Source organism: Acromyrmex echinatior, chromosome 17 (assembly GCF_024713525.1).
Source record: "Acromyrmex echinatior isolate Ae372 chromosome 17, ASM2471352v2, whole genome shotgun sequence".
NCBI classification, from domain to species: domain Eukaryota; kingdom Metazoa; phylum Arthropoda; class Insecta; order Hymenoptera; family Formicidae; genus Acromyrmex; species Acromyrmex echinatior.
In genome coordinates, this window is record NC_141868.1 from 5125544 (window position 1) to 5149000 (window position 23457).

At 28.2% G+C, this 23457-nt stretch overlaps 2 protein-coding genes across 6 annotated transcripts in view; both read left to right on the forward strand.

Annotated features, from left to right (window-relative positions):
• The window catches only part of LOC105151665 (RCC1 and BTB domain-containing protein 1-like), a 33459-nt gene extending 11652 nt beyond the window's left edge, over positions 1-21807 (forward strand). The window contains exons 4-7 of one of the 5 annotated variants that reach the window (XR_015547903.1): positions 43-1820; positions 1895-2037; positions 7780-17773; positions 17880-18046. Coding sequence is in view for 1 of the 5 variants with exons in the window: in XM_087414980.1 (XP_087271106.1) it covers positions 17372-17543; positions 17646-17773; positions 17880-18143; positions 18806-18925 (684 nt within the window). In the remaining 4 variants the exon portion in view is untranslated. Of the gene's footprint in view, positions 1-42; positions 17774-17879; positions 18144-18805 lie in introns of those variants that run through there. The other 4 variants (XM_087414980.1, XR_015547902.1, XR_015547904.1 and 1 more) reach the window with 4 other exon arrangements.
• The window catches only part of LOC147906885 (uncharacterized), a 365738-nt gene that overhangs the window by 176461 nt on the left and 165820 nt on the right, over positions 1-23457 (forward strand). The gene's annotated exons all lie outside the window — the stretch shown is intronic.

Consider the following 23457-nt stretch of genomic DNA (forward strand, 5'->3'; position numbering starts at 1 on the left):
ATTATTAACTTTAATTAGATATATTATATTTATTTAATATAGATATATTACACAAAAGTTTCGAACGGAGCAAAAATATGCAGTATACATCAAATAAATATCAAAGAGAAGATTATGCACGAGTTGCGGAAATAATTTTTTTGTGGTAGTTACGAATAATTTCAAAACGTTCAGTTGGGGTGTAATTTTGTCTGAGGAATTGAATCCTTCTACCAGTTCTACCCAAACCTCAGAAAAAATATTCTTCATAGAAGAGCCACGTGAAATAGCTGCATTTACAGGCAAAATAATTGGTAATTTTCTTGAAAACACATTCCTAAAAATGTAAATATGTATACATGAAGAACTTATGGCTGCAAGTATTGTAGAATAATCTAATCTATCTTAATGTTTAGTCAAGGTAGCTTGTGGATTTGATTATACTCTTGCTCTAAGTGATAAAGGGAAACTCTACGGCTGGGGTTCAAACCCTAATGGACGATTGAATCTGAATTACAGCGAAGACATTTTGTTTCCTATCATGGTAAATGATTTGTTTCTGTAATTGTATTGTGACAAACAGGAAACAGAAAAACGTAAAATAAATTGGAGAATTTTTTGATCAACAGATGAACATAGATAATGTAAAAAAAGTATCGGATATCGCCGTCATTGATATCAATAATTTTGTTAAGTCTAGCAAGGATGGACTTGTATACGCATGGGGTTTTATTTTTAACATACCATTTAAAAAATCAACCGCTTGTGAATATACGAACGCGTTTGACATATCCGACTCGATGATAGCTCATTCACCAATGTCCGTGGCCTGTGAATTCATAAATGAAGAATTTCATATATTAAATGATTTGAAAACTGCACGATCAGGTTAGACTTTATTCTGTATGTTTATTTGTTTCTCGAATTCAGTATTTCCAATGATGTACTATAAGAATTGCAATACGATTTGTTTTTACAATTTAGTTTTGAATTTTTAAAAGATGTCAAAAATTTTCGAACACTTTCAACTGATGGCATGTTAAAAATCGCAAGCAAGTCATTAATTGAAAATCCGAAATTGATTATACTGATTAACATAATTCTATTTTATCTCCTTGGTAAAGTCTTAGCGTATTTTTCTCTATAAAATAACATCTCTCGTTTCCTGATTTGATATCTTAACCCTTAGTACCTACATTTCAAAAAAGTCCTTACCGGATATTTAACCTAGTATTTTCTTTTGTTTGTATCTCAGATTGTAGTGCATCGATTTTAACTAATTTTTTTTATCTATTGTTTGAAGACTAAGAAAAAGAATTTTTGAGTTAGAAAGTCTAAAATGTCATAGCACAAAAAATATTTTGCAATAAGTAAAAAGGGATCGGAAAAAAAACATCTGATATATTGAGGGTTAAATGTCTTTCTTTTTATTACATTATTTTCATTGCGTAACAAAAGGAAAGATGTAGTGATTACATAACTCATGTTAACTTTAATAATTAATTCGTGTTTCCTTTCTCTAAAGTCAACAAGTGATCTCACGATAATAATCAAGAAACAACCAATTTATGTTCACAAAGTTATCCTGAAGATTCGTTCTACATGTTTTAGAAGTATGTTCCAATCTATTTATGTCGAAAATACTCAAAGGTACATTTTTACAAAAAAAAAAGTATATTTAAAAAAAATCCTTTTTTATTGGATTTTTTTTGTGATATTTTAATATATTTTTCTTGACAGAGTCATCGAGGATGATTATTATAGGTATGTCGTTTATAAAAAATTTTTAGAATATTTATATACCAGTGAGATCAATCTATCATCTTTTGAAAACCTATTAGGTGAGTTTGAGTTGAACATGCCGAATATTATAATACATATATATGTATTCGACTAAAGTATCTCTTTGTTGCAGATCTTTTGCAATTGGCAGATATATTATGCGACGAAAATCTCCAGATGGATTGTATACGAAAAATAAAGAAAACGATTAATGTATCGAACATCATGTACCTTTTTAAGCTTATCAACGACATGAAGGAAGAACATCACAAGAAGGTAAATGATAGTATTGTTTTTTTGTTTTTATTATGGATTTTCCTTTCTACTGTGAGATAAAAATATTGCAGAATTTATAATTAACATATTAATCCAATTGGGATATGTTTTCCATTTTTCTCTTTCTATCCTGGTAAAATAATCTTCCCTTTAAAATTCCTAGACGCGAATCTTTTACTTTATAAACAAATGTATCTTCCATTCTGAAGATCAAAGCCGGGACTAGGTATTTCACCCGAGGCAAAATAAAAAAATGCACTCCTTAGTAAAAAATATTTCTTTATGTGAAATATAACAGTACAATACACATTTCCTCTCGTAAAAAAATCAAAGCGATTTTGAAAATAAATGTTAAAAAAAAAATACCCGTGTCTCGACGTTTTTAGATCAATCATTAATTTTATATGCAGTTGTTAATCGTTTTGGCTTCATATTGGCTTTTTACAATTGTTTTAAATTACATAATGTTTTTTTAAAATAAATAATTGAAGTATTTGCATGTAAAATTATGCGATGAGTCCGAATACAAAAAAAATAACTGAGAATTATTATTTTTTCATATATTTTCAAATTTTTATCTAATAATAATAATACAATTATAATTGTTATAAGAATCTTGGTCATTTGATTTGCCGTTTATAAAATTCCGGTTTTGTATCATGAATAATAGACCAACAGTATTCGCTAAGCTTGTGTCTGATGTCTTTTTCTTTGAAGCGTTTCTCAATGTCTTGAAAACATTCACTATGTTTATCACTGAATTCACCTAAATTTGGTGGAAAAAAATTCAAATAATTGTGAAGAAAGTGTATTTTGAGTGACATATTAACTTTCATTGTATGAAAAGTCGAAATCATTTTAACAATTTTTTTGTAATTGTCTTTTTTATTGCCCAGATAATTTTTAGTATCAGTCAATACCGAGTCACGTGTATGCTTTCCCAACATCTACTTTTAGAACATCTCTATGAATTTTTCATGGGAGGAAATCTGTGCTGTACAGTATTATAAAAAGTCATTTGATGATACTTAAAAAATGTTAACTTGATCTAGTAAAAGAAAGCCGAGACACAGGTATTTTTTTTTACATCTACTTTTAGAAACTTTTTGATTTTTTCATGAGAGGAAAAAAAATCGATTTTTGTCGTACTGTGTAATAAGAAAAATTAATTAATAGTAATTAATAATATACACATATATTAATTAATAGTATATATTAATATTAATTTATTATAGTAACGTATAGGAGTGAAGTTATATGGTGTAAAATTTTCATGTATGTTATAAATGAAACAGCTACTAAAATTACATTAATATTTTTCATGTTTTGATAGATGCAAAATTATCAATTATTATACAATATCAAAATCTATATTTCCTTTCATTTTCTGTTTCATTTTCAATTGAAAGATTTCCTATATTTTCTTGTATTTGATAACACAGGGCCACAGAAAAAAAGTACCATTTGCTGACCCAGGTAAAGACCCAACTTATGTATTTTGAGTTGCTAAATATGAATCCGACATAAAAATCGGACCATACGGAGTAAATTTTTTCAATCTAGAGCGAAAAAATAGGTCAAAAATCTCGAAATATCTGCTTTTATTAATATTTTCTAAGATCATTGGCAAAAACTTTTGATTAAACCTAAACTATATGTTTCCCGAATTGAGAATTATATGCAAATATACATAGGTGAAAATACCTACAAATATCTGTTGCCATGGAGGATGCTGGAGAAGGTGACAATTGCCCCGAACAACAGTCCCGTGTAGAACGTTTCGTTTTCTGTTCCACCGTGGTAATGAAGCCAGCGAAGGCGTGCTGCCTTGCAGGGGGGCAATAGGGTTCCATACAGCACAGAAAGATTGCAGAAACATTTCAGAATGATTTCACTAAAACATTGCAACATTGTATGGTAGTTGCGAAACGTTCCTGAATTGTTGCAAAATTCCAACAATATTAAGATGTCCGCTGTTATATTGCAACAAAACGTTTCAGCAATATTGTAATGTATTTGGATAAATTTTTTACGAAGACTCTAAAATGAAAACTATTTCTAGACATATATCTCACTAACTTTAATTTTTCTACAAATCACATTTCTAGTGATATGTGCTTTCCAAATGTAATTTTTTATGATACAATCATGAAATATTTCAATAAATATAGTATTAATTCTGAAGGATAAATTTATTCGTAAAGATAAAGCACATGTAGATGTGTGTCCCGAACAAATTACAAATATTATCCACCACTTTAATATAATAATACAGTTTCTTGATAAATTAATCACAGTGATTCTTTTTAATTCGAAACCACTCGGAGTCAATTGAAATCGATTAAAAAATGACGATATAACATTTATCAATAAAGTTTTGACGCCGGTTTATTCATGCGTTCACATCAGGCATAAATACATCATTGATCACATAATTAATATTTCGATAAATCGTCAGCAGCTTAATAATGTTTATTGTCTTATAATAATGCATTAATCTTATAATAATGCGATAATTGTATTCAAACTTGATATTATACAATCTTTTGATTTCATATTTAAAATAAATATAAAATTTAGCTAATAAAATGGCCATTAAATAATAAATCAATAAATTTTTTATTTAAATATGAAATGAATTATATTAATTATTATATCATAAGTGTTAAACTGAAAGACTGTACTACATAAATATTGTAAAAACTTGTATTTTTATATTATTATTATTGTAACAATTAAAGAATTACAGTTTTGCAATGTTGAAATATTACAAGCATATTGCTGACATTTTGTAGGCATATTGTTAATTTACTTTTCTGTAATATCTCTGCAATGTTACATTGCAATTTGCAATATTGCAACATTGCAGCAATATTGCTGTAATCTTGTGCTGTATATGAGGGTGAAGCCGTAACGTGATCAATAACATTTGAAGAAAAAAGAGTGTGGAAATGCGCACGAACATAAATCGATCTATTTTTAAATATTCACAGATACAATGGTAGAGATGTGATGTACGGGCAGTTATTGTGTCTGATGGTTGCTTGCCTGAAAATTTGTCTGCGATGCAACTCCTCGGGAATTATTATAGATTTAACCTGTGTCTGTAAGGTACTCAGAGTTCATCGCTAAAAGTTATGCAAGAGGTGTAGAGAACGTAAATATAGCGTTTGTTGCCACCTTGTTCATCAATTGAGATATCAAGGATTGCTTTTTGTACGAGGGGTATCCAGAAAATAAGTTCCGTTTGTATTATACGTTTAGTAAGGTCGATGTATGAGCGAGCTGGCAACACAGCATTGAAGAGGGGAAGCTACCGAATAGAATGAGCGGTGTTCGGCGTCAGTAGCTTGTGAAACACGGTCAGGAGAGGTTATCAAAATGGAGTCCTCCACTTCGCGTCCCGCCACCTCCATTCCGATTCCTTCTCGAGTTGTTTTGCGCGGCATCATTCAGTTTCTTTTTGCTCAAGATTTTAAATCGGTTGATATTCACAAACAGCTTGTTTCTGTATATGGAGAGAGTGTGATGAGTGAATCTATGGTGCGGAGATGGGTCCGAGAATTTAAGGCAGGAAGACATTCGCTTGAAGACGAAAGTGGGAGAGGCAGACCCTCCCTTATCACGGATGAGTTGACGACAAAAATTGAAAATGCGATTCGCAATGATCGTCGTTTAACTTTAGATGAACTCCACAACCTTTTTCCAGAGATATCCCGAAGTCTTATCCATGAGATCGTTTCAGAAAAACTCGAATTTCGCAAGGTTTGCGCCCGTTGGGTTCCCAGAGAACTGACTCCTCTACACAAGGCCACACGAGTGACTGCAGGTAAAGAATTTTTGGACCGTTACAGGGATGAGGGAAATGACTTCCTTAAATCTATAGTCACTGGAGACGAGACAAGTTCAGACAGCTGTAACTAACTGGACTAAAGAACTGGCGGGAAGTTTCTATGCAGAAGGGATTTCGAAGCTTGTTTCCAGATATACAAAATGTATTGAGATTGACGGGAATTATGTAGAAAAAGACTAGAAGTTGTCAAGTATTATCCATGTAAATTTTAGATTTTTTCAATAAAAACTTTATTTGTAAAAAAAAAACGGAACTTATTTTCTGGATACTCCTCGTAGTAGCGTATTAGTATTTCAGAGCGTTCAGTACAGTATTTTTTGACGGCTGATAAATGTTTTTTAACTTGGGAAATATATGATCTAGATTTGATCAAAAGTTTCTTGCCAATAGTCTTAGAATATATTAATAAAAGCAGAGATTTCGAAGTTTTTGACCCATTTTTTTCGCTCTGGATTGAATATTTTCCCTGGATGGTCCTATTTTGATGTCAGATTCGTATGACCGATTCAAAGTACATAAGTATAGCTAGGTCTGCACCCAGTACATGATACTTTTTTTCTGTGTAATTTTTCTTAAATTAATGACGACCTTAATTAATTATTATAATTAATTATTATAATTTTTCATTAACAGTTTAATGTATTAGCATCAAGTGGACCATAATTCAAAATAATCGTTAATGAATTAGAATATGTAGAAAATTAAATTGCCATTTTTGCGCGCCTTTTAAATTGTTTACATGAGGTAAATGCCTCGCTCGCTACACCCGGCTCTGTTGAAGCTATTCAGCTACTAATATTACCTTTAGGATACGATCAACGCGATGCTACGAATGCTTTAAATAAAACGAATGCTTTGATTGGTCAATTTATAAAATTCTTTTTTCTGGTCAACCAAATGCTTCAAAACATTTGTAGTGAGACTTTGACCGTAGCCTTAGACAGAATTCATTAGCTGTAAAAATATATTTTTGTATTAGAGTAGAGCTAGTTGTGACATTTTTTTTAAGTTATAAATCTTCACACAATTATGATAAACTAATAGTAAATATTTTAAAACGTTGATATTCATCTGGCTCAATAATTGAGTATTTATAAATCGTTAATATTTCATAACTAAGAAAAAAAATACGTTCATTATGGATGCAAAGTGGATCAATATGTCACCTATGGGGCATGTCGTGCATCCTCGAAGGTTAAATTGAAGATAATTGTTTAATGAGATTATATATGATTAAAAAAATTTGAAAGGATTATGTGTATATTAATCAAATTTTTATTAATAGTGTAACAATTTGTAATACTCTCTCTTTTTAAATGCTTATTAATTAACAAAATTAGAAAATCTTTACTCTTTATAATAATAATTAAACGTAAAATATATATTTAATCGTTAAAATAGAATAAAAATTATCGATAAAGATAGATTTCATTTGAGCAGCTGAGTTTATAAGAATCATTATGGATACTGAGTTCAACAAACCCCATATTGGTGTTGACTGAAATACTTATTTATAACTGAAAAACCGTAAATAAAATAGCAACTTGAATATTAAAGTTAAAAAATACGATAATAACTTGCAAAAACACATTTGATTATTATAAATAGCTTTAATTATCACGTAGACCAAAAAGAGTACTCATCTAATAATTTTACTTTTGGTATATGAAAATGAAAAAGCGCACGTATTTGGCTATTGACAGCCAGACACAGATTATTGTATTAAGGCACAGTAATCTCTGTCTTTGTGCTACTTACGCTAGCATAGACGTACCTATATATATTTTGATTATTTAGATATTTGCATTTCATCAACTTGCCCTTATGCGCAACTAGCTCTATTATACATCTTTTTAAATTCACTTATATATGTAGTTTATATTTTTTAGGAATTGATGAAGTATTGCTTCAACTTCTATTTTAAAAACATGATGACTGTAATCTGGACAGAAAGTTTTGAAGAATTGGATGTTAAAACAAAGACTATGTTAATAAATAAAGGGTACATCTTTTTGTCATCAGAAATTAGTGATTCTGGTTATTTAGAATAATATATTTTTTAGTTTAGAGGAAAAAAGAATTTAATGAACTTTGTTCTGTGAAAACAATTTACTTAATTTTCATAATCGAAACCATTATTGCATGTATTATTCGATTTATAAAAAACGATTAAATAATTTTTAATAAATTACAAATACAAAAAAAAATCAATTTTAAATAAATTATATTTAAATATTGTTGAATGTTGACGTAGATGAAAAATAAATAATAAGTAGTGATTATTGAAAAGTAAAATATACAAGTGTTGTATGGATTTTAAGAATCAATTGAGTATTCCTTCATGTAAACTATTAAAAAAATTTTCATCAAAGAATCACGTTAAATACTCGAGCAATCCATCAATAATGTACTATATACATATATTTATACATACACTCGTCAACAAAATTATCGCATAGGTAAATTTATATCAACATTTCGCATAAATTGAAATAAGTGTAACTCCTCGAAAAATGGTCTCATTTAAAAATTTCCTTTTTCATTTTCAAAGAATAAAGTCCGTACTTTACGAAGTTTTCAATGAATTTTCTGTTTATCCCCTGTGATTTTTTAAAGATAAGGATGTGTTTTTTTTAAGAAATTTACATAGCGCTTGTCGCATTCTACGCTACGGAGTGGAGTATATTTTTTTCGTTATGTCATGATAATCATGGTAAAGTATGGACTTTTCTTTTACAAATTAAAAATAAATTAAGCTTTGTACGATTTTTTTTAGAAGAGATACAGTGCATCAAATTTACCTATGCATTTAATTATCGCTAGTACTAGCATATATTACCCTATAGGCATCACGGAAAGATTGCTGTCGGATTTTGCGAATCGTGTGTTGTATGTGTGTGTGTGTGTGTGTGTGTGTGAGGGGCAGGGTGAAGATATGAGGGTGTATATTTATTCTTTAAAATTGTGTACTTCCTCCTCATCTTCGGATGATTTCTTGTAAAAAAACGTGCATGCATATTGATTCAAGCTCTAATTGAAACTTGAAGAATTTCTCATATTCGATGCAATGCTGCTTCCAGTGCACTAAATTTCCTTGTTGTCAAAATCGCACCATATTGAAAAGAATCCTCATTATAAATATTATAATTGTGCGGGAATGCACCGCGCGGAAAGATTCGAGTGAGAGAATGGTACACGGTTGATAGGATACACGACAGTAAAGAGAACTCCGTTTCTTTGTAATTTAACAAAAGAATTTTCTTTAATATGCTCAGTTACAAAGTCAGAAAATATAATTAATTAAATATTAGATTAACAGAATATTAAATGCGGTCACCTTTTTCAAATTGTAGGTGGAATCGCGGTGATGGAAAATCTCGGCGATTTTTTCGGCACTTCTCGAAAGATTCGTTTTATAACGGTTTTCACTAAGCAGTTAGCACGGCGGTTTTACGAAGCGATATAGTAGCGAGACTATGACTCTAAGAACTCTAAGAAGTCTAAAACTCTAAGAACTAAGAAGGAGGAACGGCGAGATCGAAGCATTTATTGCTTTCGGCCTGGGCTTTCTTCTTGGGAGAAATCCAATAAAATTTTGCCACAATCGTAATTATTGCGTGGCATTAGATGTACAAAATTGATTGGCGCTTTGGATTCTTTTCTAACGAACAGTTCAACGTAACAGTCATGCGCGACAGAAAATCCGTACGTGGGATTGGTGACAGCGCGTGACGTATTCGTCGGAGCGCGGCGCTCGCGTGCGCGAATTGAATTGTTCTAAAACTTTCAATTGTCCGTTGCCGGAGCTTGTTTGCGTGTACCGAATTGGTTTAAAAAGAACAAAGAATGCCAAATCGATGATTTTAACGAGGATTAACATCATGCTCGAGATGAAATCACGAGCTCACTTTATGCGTGCGTTCAATGAAAATTACTGTCCGACGACTGAAAGAATTCTTGCTTTTCCCGAATTAACGATCTCAAACAATAATGGCGCCAAAAAATTATGTAAAAATTACACAAGAAAGGGAAAAGAGTGCAGTTTATACTCTAAAAAACTTAATTTCATAATTTCTGAGTTATGAGTTAAGTAAAAAGTGCAATTTCGGCAACCTTACTGTATGTATGTAAACAAGGTCCATTTGAAATATCTCGCTTATTTATGATGATATAAAAAAATGTTTCAAATGAAAGTCGAGCTGTAAAAATACAATTTTATAATTACTTATGGTAAAATTGCCATAAAATGGTAATTTATTGATAATTTTGACTATATTTTTTGTTTTTATAGTCTTATGTACTATATTCTACAAATATACGCTGTATTTCAGTACTTACGAATAAAATAAAACAATATTCTTCTAATATCTTTAAGGAATAGAATTGCTGATGGAATAACAGGGCTATTGATTAAATCTAAACATATTATTTAATCGCAAAAAAACATGTCTCTATGACACATAGACGACTCATCCTTAAGTGTGTGGCTACTTATCGCGATAGGTCGCCGACTGATGGTATTGATCGCGATATTATAAACGGGTGTATATCAATTGTCCACATCACTAAATGACTAATTAAAAATAATATAATTTTATTGGTGAAGCAGTGAAAAATTACTAGGGACAGACCGATAAGTGGTGTGTGCAAGTGGGCCTTTCTCGTCGTAAATCGTCCCTGATTTAACATCCCTGCCCTAAACGTTATCGATTGTCTAATTATTATATCAATATATAGTATCAAAATGAAAATTTAATGTTAAACAAAGCGTTTTTAACTTAATGACTAAATATTCTCAAATTATTGTACTTTATTTATCTATTTTTTAAAATTATTATTTTACCAGCTTCAAAAAATTGCTAAATATTACAGCATAATTTACCGGGTAAGTTATTATCAAATTTGATCATTTTCATCTCTAAATGAAAGTGAAACCGTTATGAGGGGCATTTTGGTCACGTTATTTTTTTCTAAGTGGAGACGTCAAAAAGGTATGAAGATCACCTCCATTTTTTAAAATGGAATTTTATGATATTTTTTTACACAATATGATTCCTTTAATTATAATTATTCCTGTAATTATAATTATAATTACTCCGCATATAAAAGTATCGAGGTAGTTGATGTTAAAAGAATCTATATTATCGATAATATCGATATTAAAAGAATCAATCAGTTTACGAGATATTTTACACTTTATTCTGATACATATTGACTTAAAATGTTAAATAATTCGTAAACTAATAATTTTTTGATAATCATACCTTGATACTTTTATGAACAGAATGAGATGAAAGTTGGTGGAAAGAAATTTATTTTAGCATTTTATGTCAATATGTGTCAGAATAAAGTGTAAAATATCTCGTAAATTATTGGTTTTTTGACATCACTACCTTAATACCTTTATATAGAATAATTAGAGGAATCATATTGTAAAAAAAATTACAATTTCATTTGAAAAAGTAGAGATAACTTTTATATCTTTTTGGCGCCTCCACCTAGAAAAAAGACAATATGATCAAAATACGTCGCTCACGAAACAGTTCTACTTCCATTCGAAATTTTTTTTTATATCCTCAAAAATAAGCGAGCATTTCAGATGATCGATTTAAATGGATCAGCTTGTGCATTTATATGCACAGCAACGTGTAGAAAAATTTAACAACACGAGCGCATCCTGTGTGGAGAATTATTAATCTTAATTGGTGACAATGGGGAAGTTCCATTTGACCACGTAGCGATTAGAATCACTCACAATTTAGAGCACTGATTTAATATTTTAAAGTTGGTATAGGTTATAAAAGCTAATTTCTAATATATAATAAATAACTCGAATCATATTCTAACATCATGAACACAAACCCTAAGTAGATAATATTTATACTGATCTCTCAACAACACAAAATAAATAAATATTAAATTTATATTAATTTTCAAGGAAAGAGTTCGTTTTTTTCTGATTTCAATTTGTTCAATTTCAGTACGCATCACTTGTGAAATAAGATATCATTAAAAAAGATATTTAACAAATATTTCTACAAATTGTATTTAGAGTAACGTATCCATCGTTATCATGTCTATTTCGCTCAAATTGATGAAAACCTTATAACAGAGAAATAACAAAATATAGACTTAATCACTTTCAAACGTTGGTAAGTTTAAAGTTTCTTTTTTCTTATTTTTTAAATATACATACGACGAATAATTTTGAAATAATAATAGACAGATATTAATGATCCTAGAATTAAACTCATATTTTTAGTACGTTGATTTAGCCAAAAGATTATCCGACATATTACATGTGTCTTTATAATATAAATTCTTCTTTGTGCATATTTTTTTGCGATAATGAAAATTTATGTGTAAAGACTCTCAGTCCGGATTTACAGTAGATACTTTAAGACTTAAGCTATAAGAAATTTACCTGTTACAATCGAATGCAAGGGGAATAATTGACTATGATTCGTCCATTTCTTGTGACTTAAGGTTTAAAAATCTATTGTAGATCTGAGCTTAATCTACGATTGCGAAAGTCAGAAAACTAAAAAAAGTACAAGACATTCGTTTGTGTATTGATTAAAATTCCCAAAAATTTTTGTACTTAAAACAAAATGAACATACGCACATTTGAGCATTGAAAACAGAGAACGCGAAGATTGAGAGTAAGAAGTACAAGCAACATCCAAGATTTTCGATTGTTCACGTAGGTATCGAGAACATGGAGACAATAAAAGCAACGTAATACCCAATTAACATTCCTCGCGAAGTAAAAAAGTGATGTGATAATTATCATATTTAAACTTAAATTTATTATACTTTTTACATCTATGAGCATAGGTAAAGCGTATAAGATTTCTTGAGAAATCTCCCTTTCTTCTATTTTTTTAAATTTTATAATATCAAGAAATGATAGCAATTTTTTGTCTTTGTAAAACGGCACACAGAATCGCGATCGTTAATTATAAAAAGTGTATCATTATACGATCGAATCTTATGGCCATGGTACAAGAAAACATGATTAACAAAGCTTGAGCAAAAACCAAATCATAGTTGAAAAATTTCAAAAGAGGACTTAAAAAATTTTAGATTTTTTTTTGCTAATTTCTTACAGTTCTTACGTCCTTTCATACGCAATAGTTCATTCTTTTCACATTTATTTTAGCTCAATCTGCAACTTTTTCAATAAACTAAAATTCCGACAACCATCACTTATTGTTCTTCACACAAAAACGAGATACATAAATTACTTTCCTAATTGATCATTTATTTGTATTTACGGCAATATATATTTAATAACAATTGTAATTATTTTTATCCAAGGCTTGCACTGCAATCGTGCATCGACTATAAGAACGGTACTGGTTATATAGATAAAGAATACCATCCGACAAAAGTGGATATTATGTTAAAAAAAAAATAAAGATGTTGATTGCTAATATTACAAATACGGGCAATGCTTTTTTAGTTACTCAAGACGTTGAGGTACATGAACAATTTATATATCATAATAAAAATTGACATTTTATATTTTACTAGATTGAATCTTCGCTGAATTTTTTTGAGTTTAAAAATTACATCAAAGAGCAGTGTATAAAGTACAGAGTGAAAAGAAAATTATAATTTTTATCTCTTAATAAATAAAATATATGGAAATGAAAAAAAACAAATTGTTTTATAAGGTAAATTTTGCCTTTATAAAAATGTTTTTATTAGAAAAAAATAGTAAAATGTATGACATGTATCTAACTAATTATGTATATATCCTTTAAAAAAGCAATAATCCTATAAAGGAAAAATGAGTATATTTTATATATTTACAACATTAACATACATGTCAAAAACATTTAATACATTAATTTTTTATATGTTTGTTATATGCTGTTTTTTATCATGTGTATATAAGTGCATAATATTTTACAATATAAAATTATAAGAGGTTAAAATTTATTTTTTATATTTAACGTATTGAACAAGATCATAGTATTGACAACAATTTTGTAAGTTTACTAAATGTATTAGGTGTTGGAATTAATTCGTAGCGTTTTACAAGTGATGGGAAGTACTTTCATTAATGTATTTTTTAATGCTCATGTGAAATAAATAACATTCTTTCATTAAAAACGCTACGAATTAATTCCAACACCTAATATGATAAACTTTCTATTAATTTTTGGGTTCCTATGCTTTATAGAAATTTAATACTAGTACTGGTCACAATTAATTATTTATTTTGAGTATTAAAAGTACTTTGAGTATTAACAGCACTTTTATTACTAAAAATAAGTGATTAATTGACCAGTTTTGGTATTAGATTTCTATAAGGGTTTACATTACATTAGTTTACTTTATGATATAAATTCAATGTAACTAAATTCATTGAATCTAATCCATATAAAGGACGATGCACAGAAATTGAATTTTTTTAATATTTCAATTGTTTTTTATGAAACAAAAAAACATTTCATATGAAAGTGAAAGAGTAATTTCCAGAAGAACGTACTTTTTGGTTACGTTAATTTTTTTTAGATAGAAGCACCAAAGACAGCATTTAAAGACTTTTATTTTTTTTAACGAAATTATGATTTTTCAAATATAATATGATTGCATAATTGTTCTACATATTCAAATAAAAATATTAAGCAGATCAATATAGATACAGATACATCAAAGCCAAATATTTTTATACTTTATTCTACATATTAAGAGAATCCTAAGTTTAGTCTTATGAAGTAAGAATAAGAATACTTAACTAAGGTAAATGTCCTAATTAGTAACAATCGTGACTGTTTTTTTTTAATAAATCAATTAATATAGATCTATGGATGTTATGTGTTCATTCTAAAAAATGTGTTAGTATTCAAAATTGTATTATGTTTTCTATTACAATGAATTTTGAATAAAATTAAACGCTTTTGTAAAGGCTAAAATATTATAATTGTAAGCATATTATCAAAGATGACAAATTTAACAAACAGATGCTCACTAACATCTTGCAACGACTATCGATGGTTTTTTTGTCGAATGATTCTAACTATTATTAAACTAAAAGTAAATAAAAGTAAGCTCCCAAAATTAAATAGATATTAAAAACATTATGAATAATAACTGAAAACGTCACAAAAATACATATTATAATTAATGCATGTTAATTAATGCATCACTAATCGGTACTCAAATTTTGTTTATCTTTATTACTGACATTTTAAAAACAAATATCATATAAAACAATAAAAATGTTCCTATTATTAAATGAAATGTGTAATTTATAAATATCAGTTATTATTAAATTAAGAAACAATATTAATTGTAACTTATAGTCTTACAGAACTTAAAAAATATATAAATATGAATTCCTATGAATTGTTTTGCTTAAGTTAGTAATAGGGGCACTGATGATCAAGTTGTGATAGGCAGTGCAGTTCCTAACTTAAGACGGCAGTATATTTTCATTTAACTAATTTTACTTATTAGATGCGCAACTAAGTTCCCGCTGTTGGTCAACAGAGGGCAATACTTTCAATGATTCATTTGTAACCATTTTTTCACAATAAAGTTACATTTTCAAAATAACAGCGAGAACTTAGTTGCGCATCTAATAAATTGTTTAACTTCAATATTTTAATCAAATTAACAACATATTGATTACAAATAATGGCAATTTATAGATACGATTAAAAATAATTTAAATTAAATATAAGATTATTTAACTCGATGTCAGTAATAAGGATGTTCCTTTGTCTATACGACGTGTCAATATTAGGGACGTTGTATGTTTATATTATCTATCAATGATATGGACCAATATGCGTCATAAATTGGAACAATTTCGAATACATGTCATAAAATAGTATAAAAACAACTTTTATAAATATGTAATAAATAAATTAAGAATTCCTAAGAAAATAAAAAAAATTATGTTATCGTAATCTTAAATGTCCAAACTTTAAAAAAAAAATCAATATCATGTACTTACTGTAACATACGTAGCGACAATTTATTAATTCTCTTTTGCCACAAGTTACTTTATCACTAATTGGGACATTTAAATAGCATAAGGAGAAAAAAGTTAGTTACAGAAAATATCCTCTACACTACCAGGTTCGTTGAACGGAAAAACTTGCAACATTTTGTCGTCATATTGAGCATTCATACAATGAGTGCAAAAAGTATTCGTACAGAGGAAATATTTAAAAAAAAACTTTATTTTTAAAAAGTAAATATTATCCAGCGAGAAATGATTCATCGAATTGATGTCGATTCGATATAAATACGATGATTTCAACATCGATGATTCAACGTTTAATTGACGATCATTTCTTGTTGCATAATTAATAATTTATTCATAAAGAATAAAATGGACTATATGTTTCTTAAAATTATATATATCAAAAAGATGTGTAATTATACAAAATATATCATCCGAAAAATAAGTGAAAATTAAAAATTGTATTGTTTGAATGTTCAAAATGTGCAAAAAGTATTCGTACAGACAAGAAATTTAGCTTCTAAAATTAGGAATACATACGAAGCTCGTTTGTTTACGTTAGAATAAAATGTATTCATTGTATAAAATTGTTAGTTAATGTTTATTTTCTACAAAGATTTTTTTTTTATAAAAAAATTTCATTGTACGAATAGTTTTTACTCTCATTTGCACTGAATACTTTTACAATCTGAATAATAAAGAGAATCAATTTGTGTAAAAAAAAACACATAATTGTTTAAAAAAATATGAAGTTAAACAATTAATTTTAGAAATAAGCAATTGCATTTTCATTACACCAAATGATCCCACATATTATATTCTGTTCATATTAGTTTTATACGTAGAATAATTAGAAGAATTATGTAAAAATCATATTATGTAAAAAATCATGTTATTTTATTTACAGTAGTGGAAATGATCTTCGTATTTTTTTAGCGCTTCCACCTAGAAAAAAATGTGATCAAAATATATACCTCTCGAAACAATTCCAATTTCATTTGAAAAATGTCTTCGTATTATTAAGGAAAAATGAAATATTCAAGGATTTGAATTTAAAAAAATAATATCTTGTATAATTAATTTAACTGAATAAATTAATGATCACGTTATCTTTTTAAAAGAAATATGTATGAAAAGATACGAGTGCAAAACCTACATTCAATTCTGAAATCTACAGACAATGAGGTTGAAAATGAAATTATGGCAAATTTTGAAAAACACTCACAATATATATATTATACTTCCCATAAGATCGATTGGAGCAACACAAGGATTGTAAAACTTGCAACTAACACGATTAATTTTCTCGCTTTGACTGATGATGACAAAGTAAAGTATTGCGACGATATCATCATGAATATATTAGTAATAATAATTATTAATTTTAATTAGATTTATTTAATATTTATTTAATTTAGATATATTATACAAAAGTTTGGAGCGGAGGAAAAAAATGCAGTATACATCAAATAAATATTAAAGAAAAGATTACATGCATGAGTTGCGGAAATAATTTTTATGTGGTAGTTACGAATAACTGTAAAACGTTCAGTTGGGGTATAATTCTGTATGAGGAATTGAATACTACCAGTTCTACCCAAACCTCAGAAACAATATTTTTCATTGAAAAGCCATATAAAGTAGCCGAATTTGCAGGCAAAACAATTGGTAATTTTCTTGAAAACACATTCCTAAAAATGTAAATATGTATACACGAAGAACTTATGGCTGCAAGTATTGTAGAATAACCTAATCTATCTTAATGTTTAGTCAAGGTAGCTTGTGGGTTTGATTATACACTTGCTCTAAGTGATAAAGGGAAACTCTACGGCTGGGGTTCAAACTCTAATGGACGATTGAATTTGAATTACAACGAAGACATTTTATCTCCTGTCATGGTAAATGATTTGTTTCTGTAATTGTATTATGACAAATCGGAAAAAAATAGGAAAGCATAAAAATATATAAATAATAAACTAAACCAAAAAATTTTTCGATCGGCAGATGAATATAGCTAAAATAAAAAAAGTGTCGGACATCGCCGTCATTGATTACAATAATTTTCTCAAATCTAGTACGGATGGACTTGTGTACGCATGGGGTTTTATTTTTGACATACCATTTAAAAAATCAGCGGCTTGTGAATATACGAACGCGTTTGACATATCCAACTTGATGATAGCTCATTCATCAATGTCCGTGGCCTGTGAATTCATAAATGAAGAATTTCATATATTAAATGATTTGAAAACTGCATTCGACGATCAGGTTAGACTTTATTCTGTATGTTTATTTGTTTCTCGAATTCAGTATTTCCAATGATGTACCATAAGAATTGCAATACGATTTGTTTTTACAATTTAGTTTTGAATCTTTAAAAGATGTCAAAAATTTTCAAACACTTTCAACTGATGGCATGTTAAAAATTGCAAGCAAGTTATTAATTGAAAATGCTTTCAATCCGAAATTGTTTATACTGATTATCATAGTTCTATTTTATCTTCCTGGTAAAGTCTTAGCGTATTTTTCAATAACATCTCTCGTTTCGTGATTTGATATCTTAACTCTCAGTACCTGCATTTCAAAAAAATCCCTACCGGATATTTGTAACCTAACATCTTCTTTTGCTTGTATCTCAGATTGTAATGCATCGATTTTAATTAATTTTTTTTTATCTATTGTTTGAAGACTAAAAAAAAGAATTATTGAGTTAGAAAAATGTCATAGCTCAAAAAATATATTGCAATAAGTGAAAAGGGATCGAAAAAAAAAGTCTGACCAATCGAGGGAGTTACGCTCTTTATGGATATTGAGGGTTAAATATTTTTCTTTTATTACATTTTTTTTCATTGCATAACAAAAGGAAAGATTTAGTGATTACATAATACATATCAACTTTAATAATTAATTTGTGTTTCTTGTCTCTAAAGTCAACAAGTGATCTCACGATAATGGTCGAGAAACAATCAATTTATGTTCACAAAGTTATCCTGAAGATTCGTTCTACATATTTTAGAAGTATGTTCCAAATTAATTATATTGAAAATTGACAAAGGTACATTTTTACAAAAAAAAAGTATATTTATAAAAAAATCTTTTTTTGTTTGATTTTTTTGTGATATTTTAATATATTTTTCTTGACAGCGTCATCGAGAATAATTATTATAGGTATGTCGTTTATAAAAAATTTTTAGAATATTTATATACCGGTGAGATCAATCTTTCATCTTTTGAAAATCTATTAGGTGAGTTTGAGTTAAACGTGCCGAATGTTACATATGTATTCGATTAAAGTATCTCTTTGTTGCAGATCTTTTGCAATTGGCAGATATATTATGCGAGAAAAATCTCCAGATGAATTGTATACGAAAAATAAAGAAAACAATTAATTTATCGAACGTCATGAATCTTTTTAAGCTTATCAACGACATGAACGAAGATCATCACAAGAAGGTAATTGATAGTATTGTTTTTTTTATGGATTTTTCTTTCTATTGTAAGACAAAAATATTGCAGAATTTATAATTAATCCAATTGGGATATGTTTTCCATTTTCTCTTTCTATCCTGGTAAAATATTCTTCCCTTTAAAATTTCTAAACGCGAATCTTTTATTTTATAAACAAATCTATATTCCATTCTGAAGCTCAAAGCCGGGACTAGGTATTTCGGCACCCGAGCAAATTAAAAAATGCGCTCCTTAGTAAAAAATATTTCTTTATGTGAAATATAACACAGTACAGCACACATTTCCTCTTGGAAAAATCAAAGAAATTCTGAAAGTAGATGTGAAACAGAAAATATCCGTGTCTTAGCGTTTTACCAGTCGTTAATGTTTTATATGCAGTCATTTATCGTATTTGCTTCATATTGGCTTTTTACAATTGTTTTAAATTATAATAATTTTTTATATATATAAAATAAATAATTGACGTTTTTGTAAAATTATGTAAAATTATGCGATGAGTCCGAAAAAAAAAATAACTGAGAATTATTTTTTTTTCATATATTTTCAAATTTTTGAATAATAATAATACAATTATAATTATAATTATTATAAGAATCTTGATCATTTGATTTGCCGTTTATATGATTCCGGTTTTGTATTACGAATAATAGACCAACAGTATTACCAAGCATTTGTCTGATGTCGATTCCTTTGAAGCGTTTCTCAATGTCTTGAAAACGTTCACCATGTTTATCACTGAATTCACCCAAATTTGATGGAAAACAGTCCAAATGATTGTGAAGAAAATGTATTTTAAGCGACACGTTAATTTTCATTGCATGAAAAGCATTTTAGCAACAATTTTTTTCTAATTGTCGGCTTTTTTATTGCCCAGAAAATTTTTAGTATCAGTCAATATCGAGACATGGATATGCTTTCCTAATATCTCTTTTAGAATCTCTTTAAATTTTTCATGGGAGAAAACCTGTGCTATACAGTATTATAACAAGACATTTGATGATACTTAAAAAATGTTATCGACTTGATCTGGTAAAAGAATGCCGAGACACAGGTACTTTTTTTTTACATCTATTTTCAGAATCTCTTTGATTTTTTCATGAGAGGAAAAAAATCAATTTTTGTCATACTGTGTAATAAGAAATATTAATTAATAGTAATTAATAATATATACATATATTAATTAATAGTATATATTAATATTAATTTAATATAATAACCTATAAGAAAGAAGTTATATGCTATAAAATTTACATGTATGTTACAAATGAAACAATAAAAATGTATGTTACTAAAATTACAATTATATTTTTCGATAAATGCGAAATTATCAATTATTATACAATATCAAAATCTATTGTCTTTCATTTTCTATTTCATTTTCAATTGAAAATTTCCTATATTTTAAATTTCCTGTATTTGGTAACACAAGTCCACAGAAAAAAAAGTACGATGTGCTGAGGTAAAGACCCAGCTATTCTTATATATTTTGAGTCGCTGAATATGAATCCGACATAAAAATCAGATCATCCGGAGTAAATTTTTTCAATCTAGAGCGAAAAAATAGGTCAAAAACATCGAAATATCTGCTTTTATTAATACATTCTAAGATCATTGGTAAAAAAATTTTGATTAAACCTAAACTATATATTTCCCGAGTTGAAAATTACATGCAAATATACATGAAAACACCTACAAATATTTGTTACCATGGAGGATGCTGGAGACAATGACAATTGTCTCGAACAACAGCCCCGTGTAGAATGTTTCGTTTTCATTCACCGAGGTAATGAAGCCAGCGAAGGGGTGCTGCCTTGCAGGGGGGCAATAGGGTTCCATACAGCACAGAAAGATTGCAGAAACATTGCAGAATGATTTCACTAAAACATTGCAATATTGTATGGTAGTTGCGAAACGTTCCTGAATTGTTGCAAAATTCCAACAATGTTAAGATGTCCGCTTGTTATATTGCAACAAAATGTTCCAGCAATATTGTAATCTGTTTGAATAAATTTTTTACGAAGACTCTAAAATGAAAACTATTTATCTAGACATATATCTCATTAATTTTAATTTTTCATTGCTAGTGATATGTGCTTTCCAAAAGCAATTTTTTATGATAATATCATAAAATATTCCAATAAATATAGAATTAATTCTGAAGGATAAATTTATTCGTAAGAATAAAGCACATGTATGTGTGTCCCGAACAAATTAGAAATATTATTCACCACATTAATATAATAATACAGTCGCTTGATAAGTTAATCACAGTGATTCTTTTTAATTCGAAACCACTCTGAATCAATTGAAATCGATTAAAAAATAACAGTATGACATTTATCATTAAAGTTTAGCCTCCGCTTTATTCATGCGTTCACATCAGGCATAAATACATCATTGATCACATAATTAATATTTCGATAAATCGTTTTCAGCAGCTTAATTATTTACCGTCTTATCTGATAATGATGCATTGATTGTCCAAACTCGATATTATACACATATATTATCTTTTGATTTCATATTTAAAATAAATATAAAACTTAGCTAATGAAATAGAAATAAATAATAGTTCAATAAATTTTTTATTTAAATATAAAATGAATTATATTAATTATTATAATTATTATCATAAGTGTTAAACTGAAAGACTGTACTACATAAATATTGTAAAAACTTATATTTTTATATGATTATTGTAACTTAAAGAATTACAGTTTTGCATTGTTGGAATATTACAAGCATATTACTGACATTTTGTAGACATATTGTTAATTTACATTTCTGTAATATATGTGCAATGTTACATTGCAATCTGCAATATTGCAACATTGCAGCAATATTGCTTTAATCTTCTGCGCTGTATAGGTGTGAGGGTGAAACCATTATGCTATTAATAACATTTGAAGACAAAAGAGTGCGGAAACGCGCATGAACATAAATCGATCTTTTTTTAAATATTCACAGATCCAACGATAGAGATGTGATGTGAAGACCCTGGATAGTCCTATTTTGATATCAGATTCATATGCAGCTATTCAAAATACATATGAATAGCTGGATCTCTACTCCACTACATAGTACTTTTTTTCTGTGTAATTTTTCTTAAATTAAGGGGATGCTGGAGCGAAGGCCGAAGTTGATCAAGGTCGATATTACAGGTTTTCATTTCCAATGTATAAGCTGCTTACGCCCTCTGAAGTTAATATGATCATGCAGGAAATTCGATCGATTAATTATCGATATTTTTATTCCGTTTCCTACATTATCATCTTAACAGGGACGTATATTAGGGTCGGTCCCACAATGTAAGATTTATTTTGGAAAATTTTTCAATTTTAGAATTGAAAAAAAAATAAACATAATTGAAGTTAATCTTATATTTGTAGAATCGGACCTTAGAAATTTAGTTGCATTATATACATATTTAGTTGTATTATATACATATGCAATGTAGGCCGTGTTCTAATATATATCACCAGAACTAAAAGTCTGTAATATACATAAAATACAGATTTTTAATTAATAGATATATCGATACGAAACCGTAATAGCACTTTTTTCTTACATCCAATGCTATTTTAGGTTACGATAATATATTATCATAAATGAATATCTTAATATATTAGGTGTTGGAATTAATTCGTAGCGTTTTACAAGTGATGGGAAGTACTTTCATTAATGTATTTTTTAATGCTCATGTGAAATAAATAACATTCTTTCATTAAAAAACGCTACGAATTAATTCCAACACCTAATATATATATATATATTAGGTGTTGGAATTAATTCGTAGCGTTTTACAAGTGATGGGAAGTACTTTCATTAATGTATTTTTTAATGCTCATGTGAAATAAATAACATTCTTTCATTAAAAAACGCTACGAATTAATTCCAACACCTAATATATATATATATATATATATATATATATTCATGCAGATATTCTCTACGTCCATTTTTATGCAATATTAAAATTTTATATTATAATGTGTATAATGATATATAAAATGTAATTCTAACGTTGTATATAAAAAGACATTCATGAATACGAATTACAATTACATTTTATGTGTATTATAATATATGTGTATATACACAATAACACAAAAAA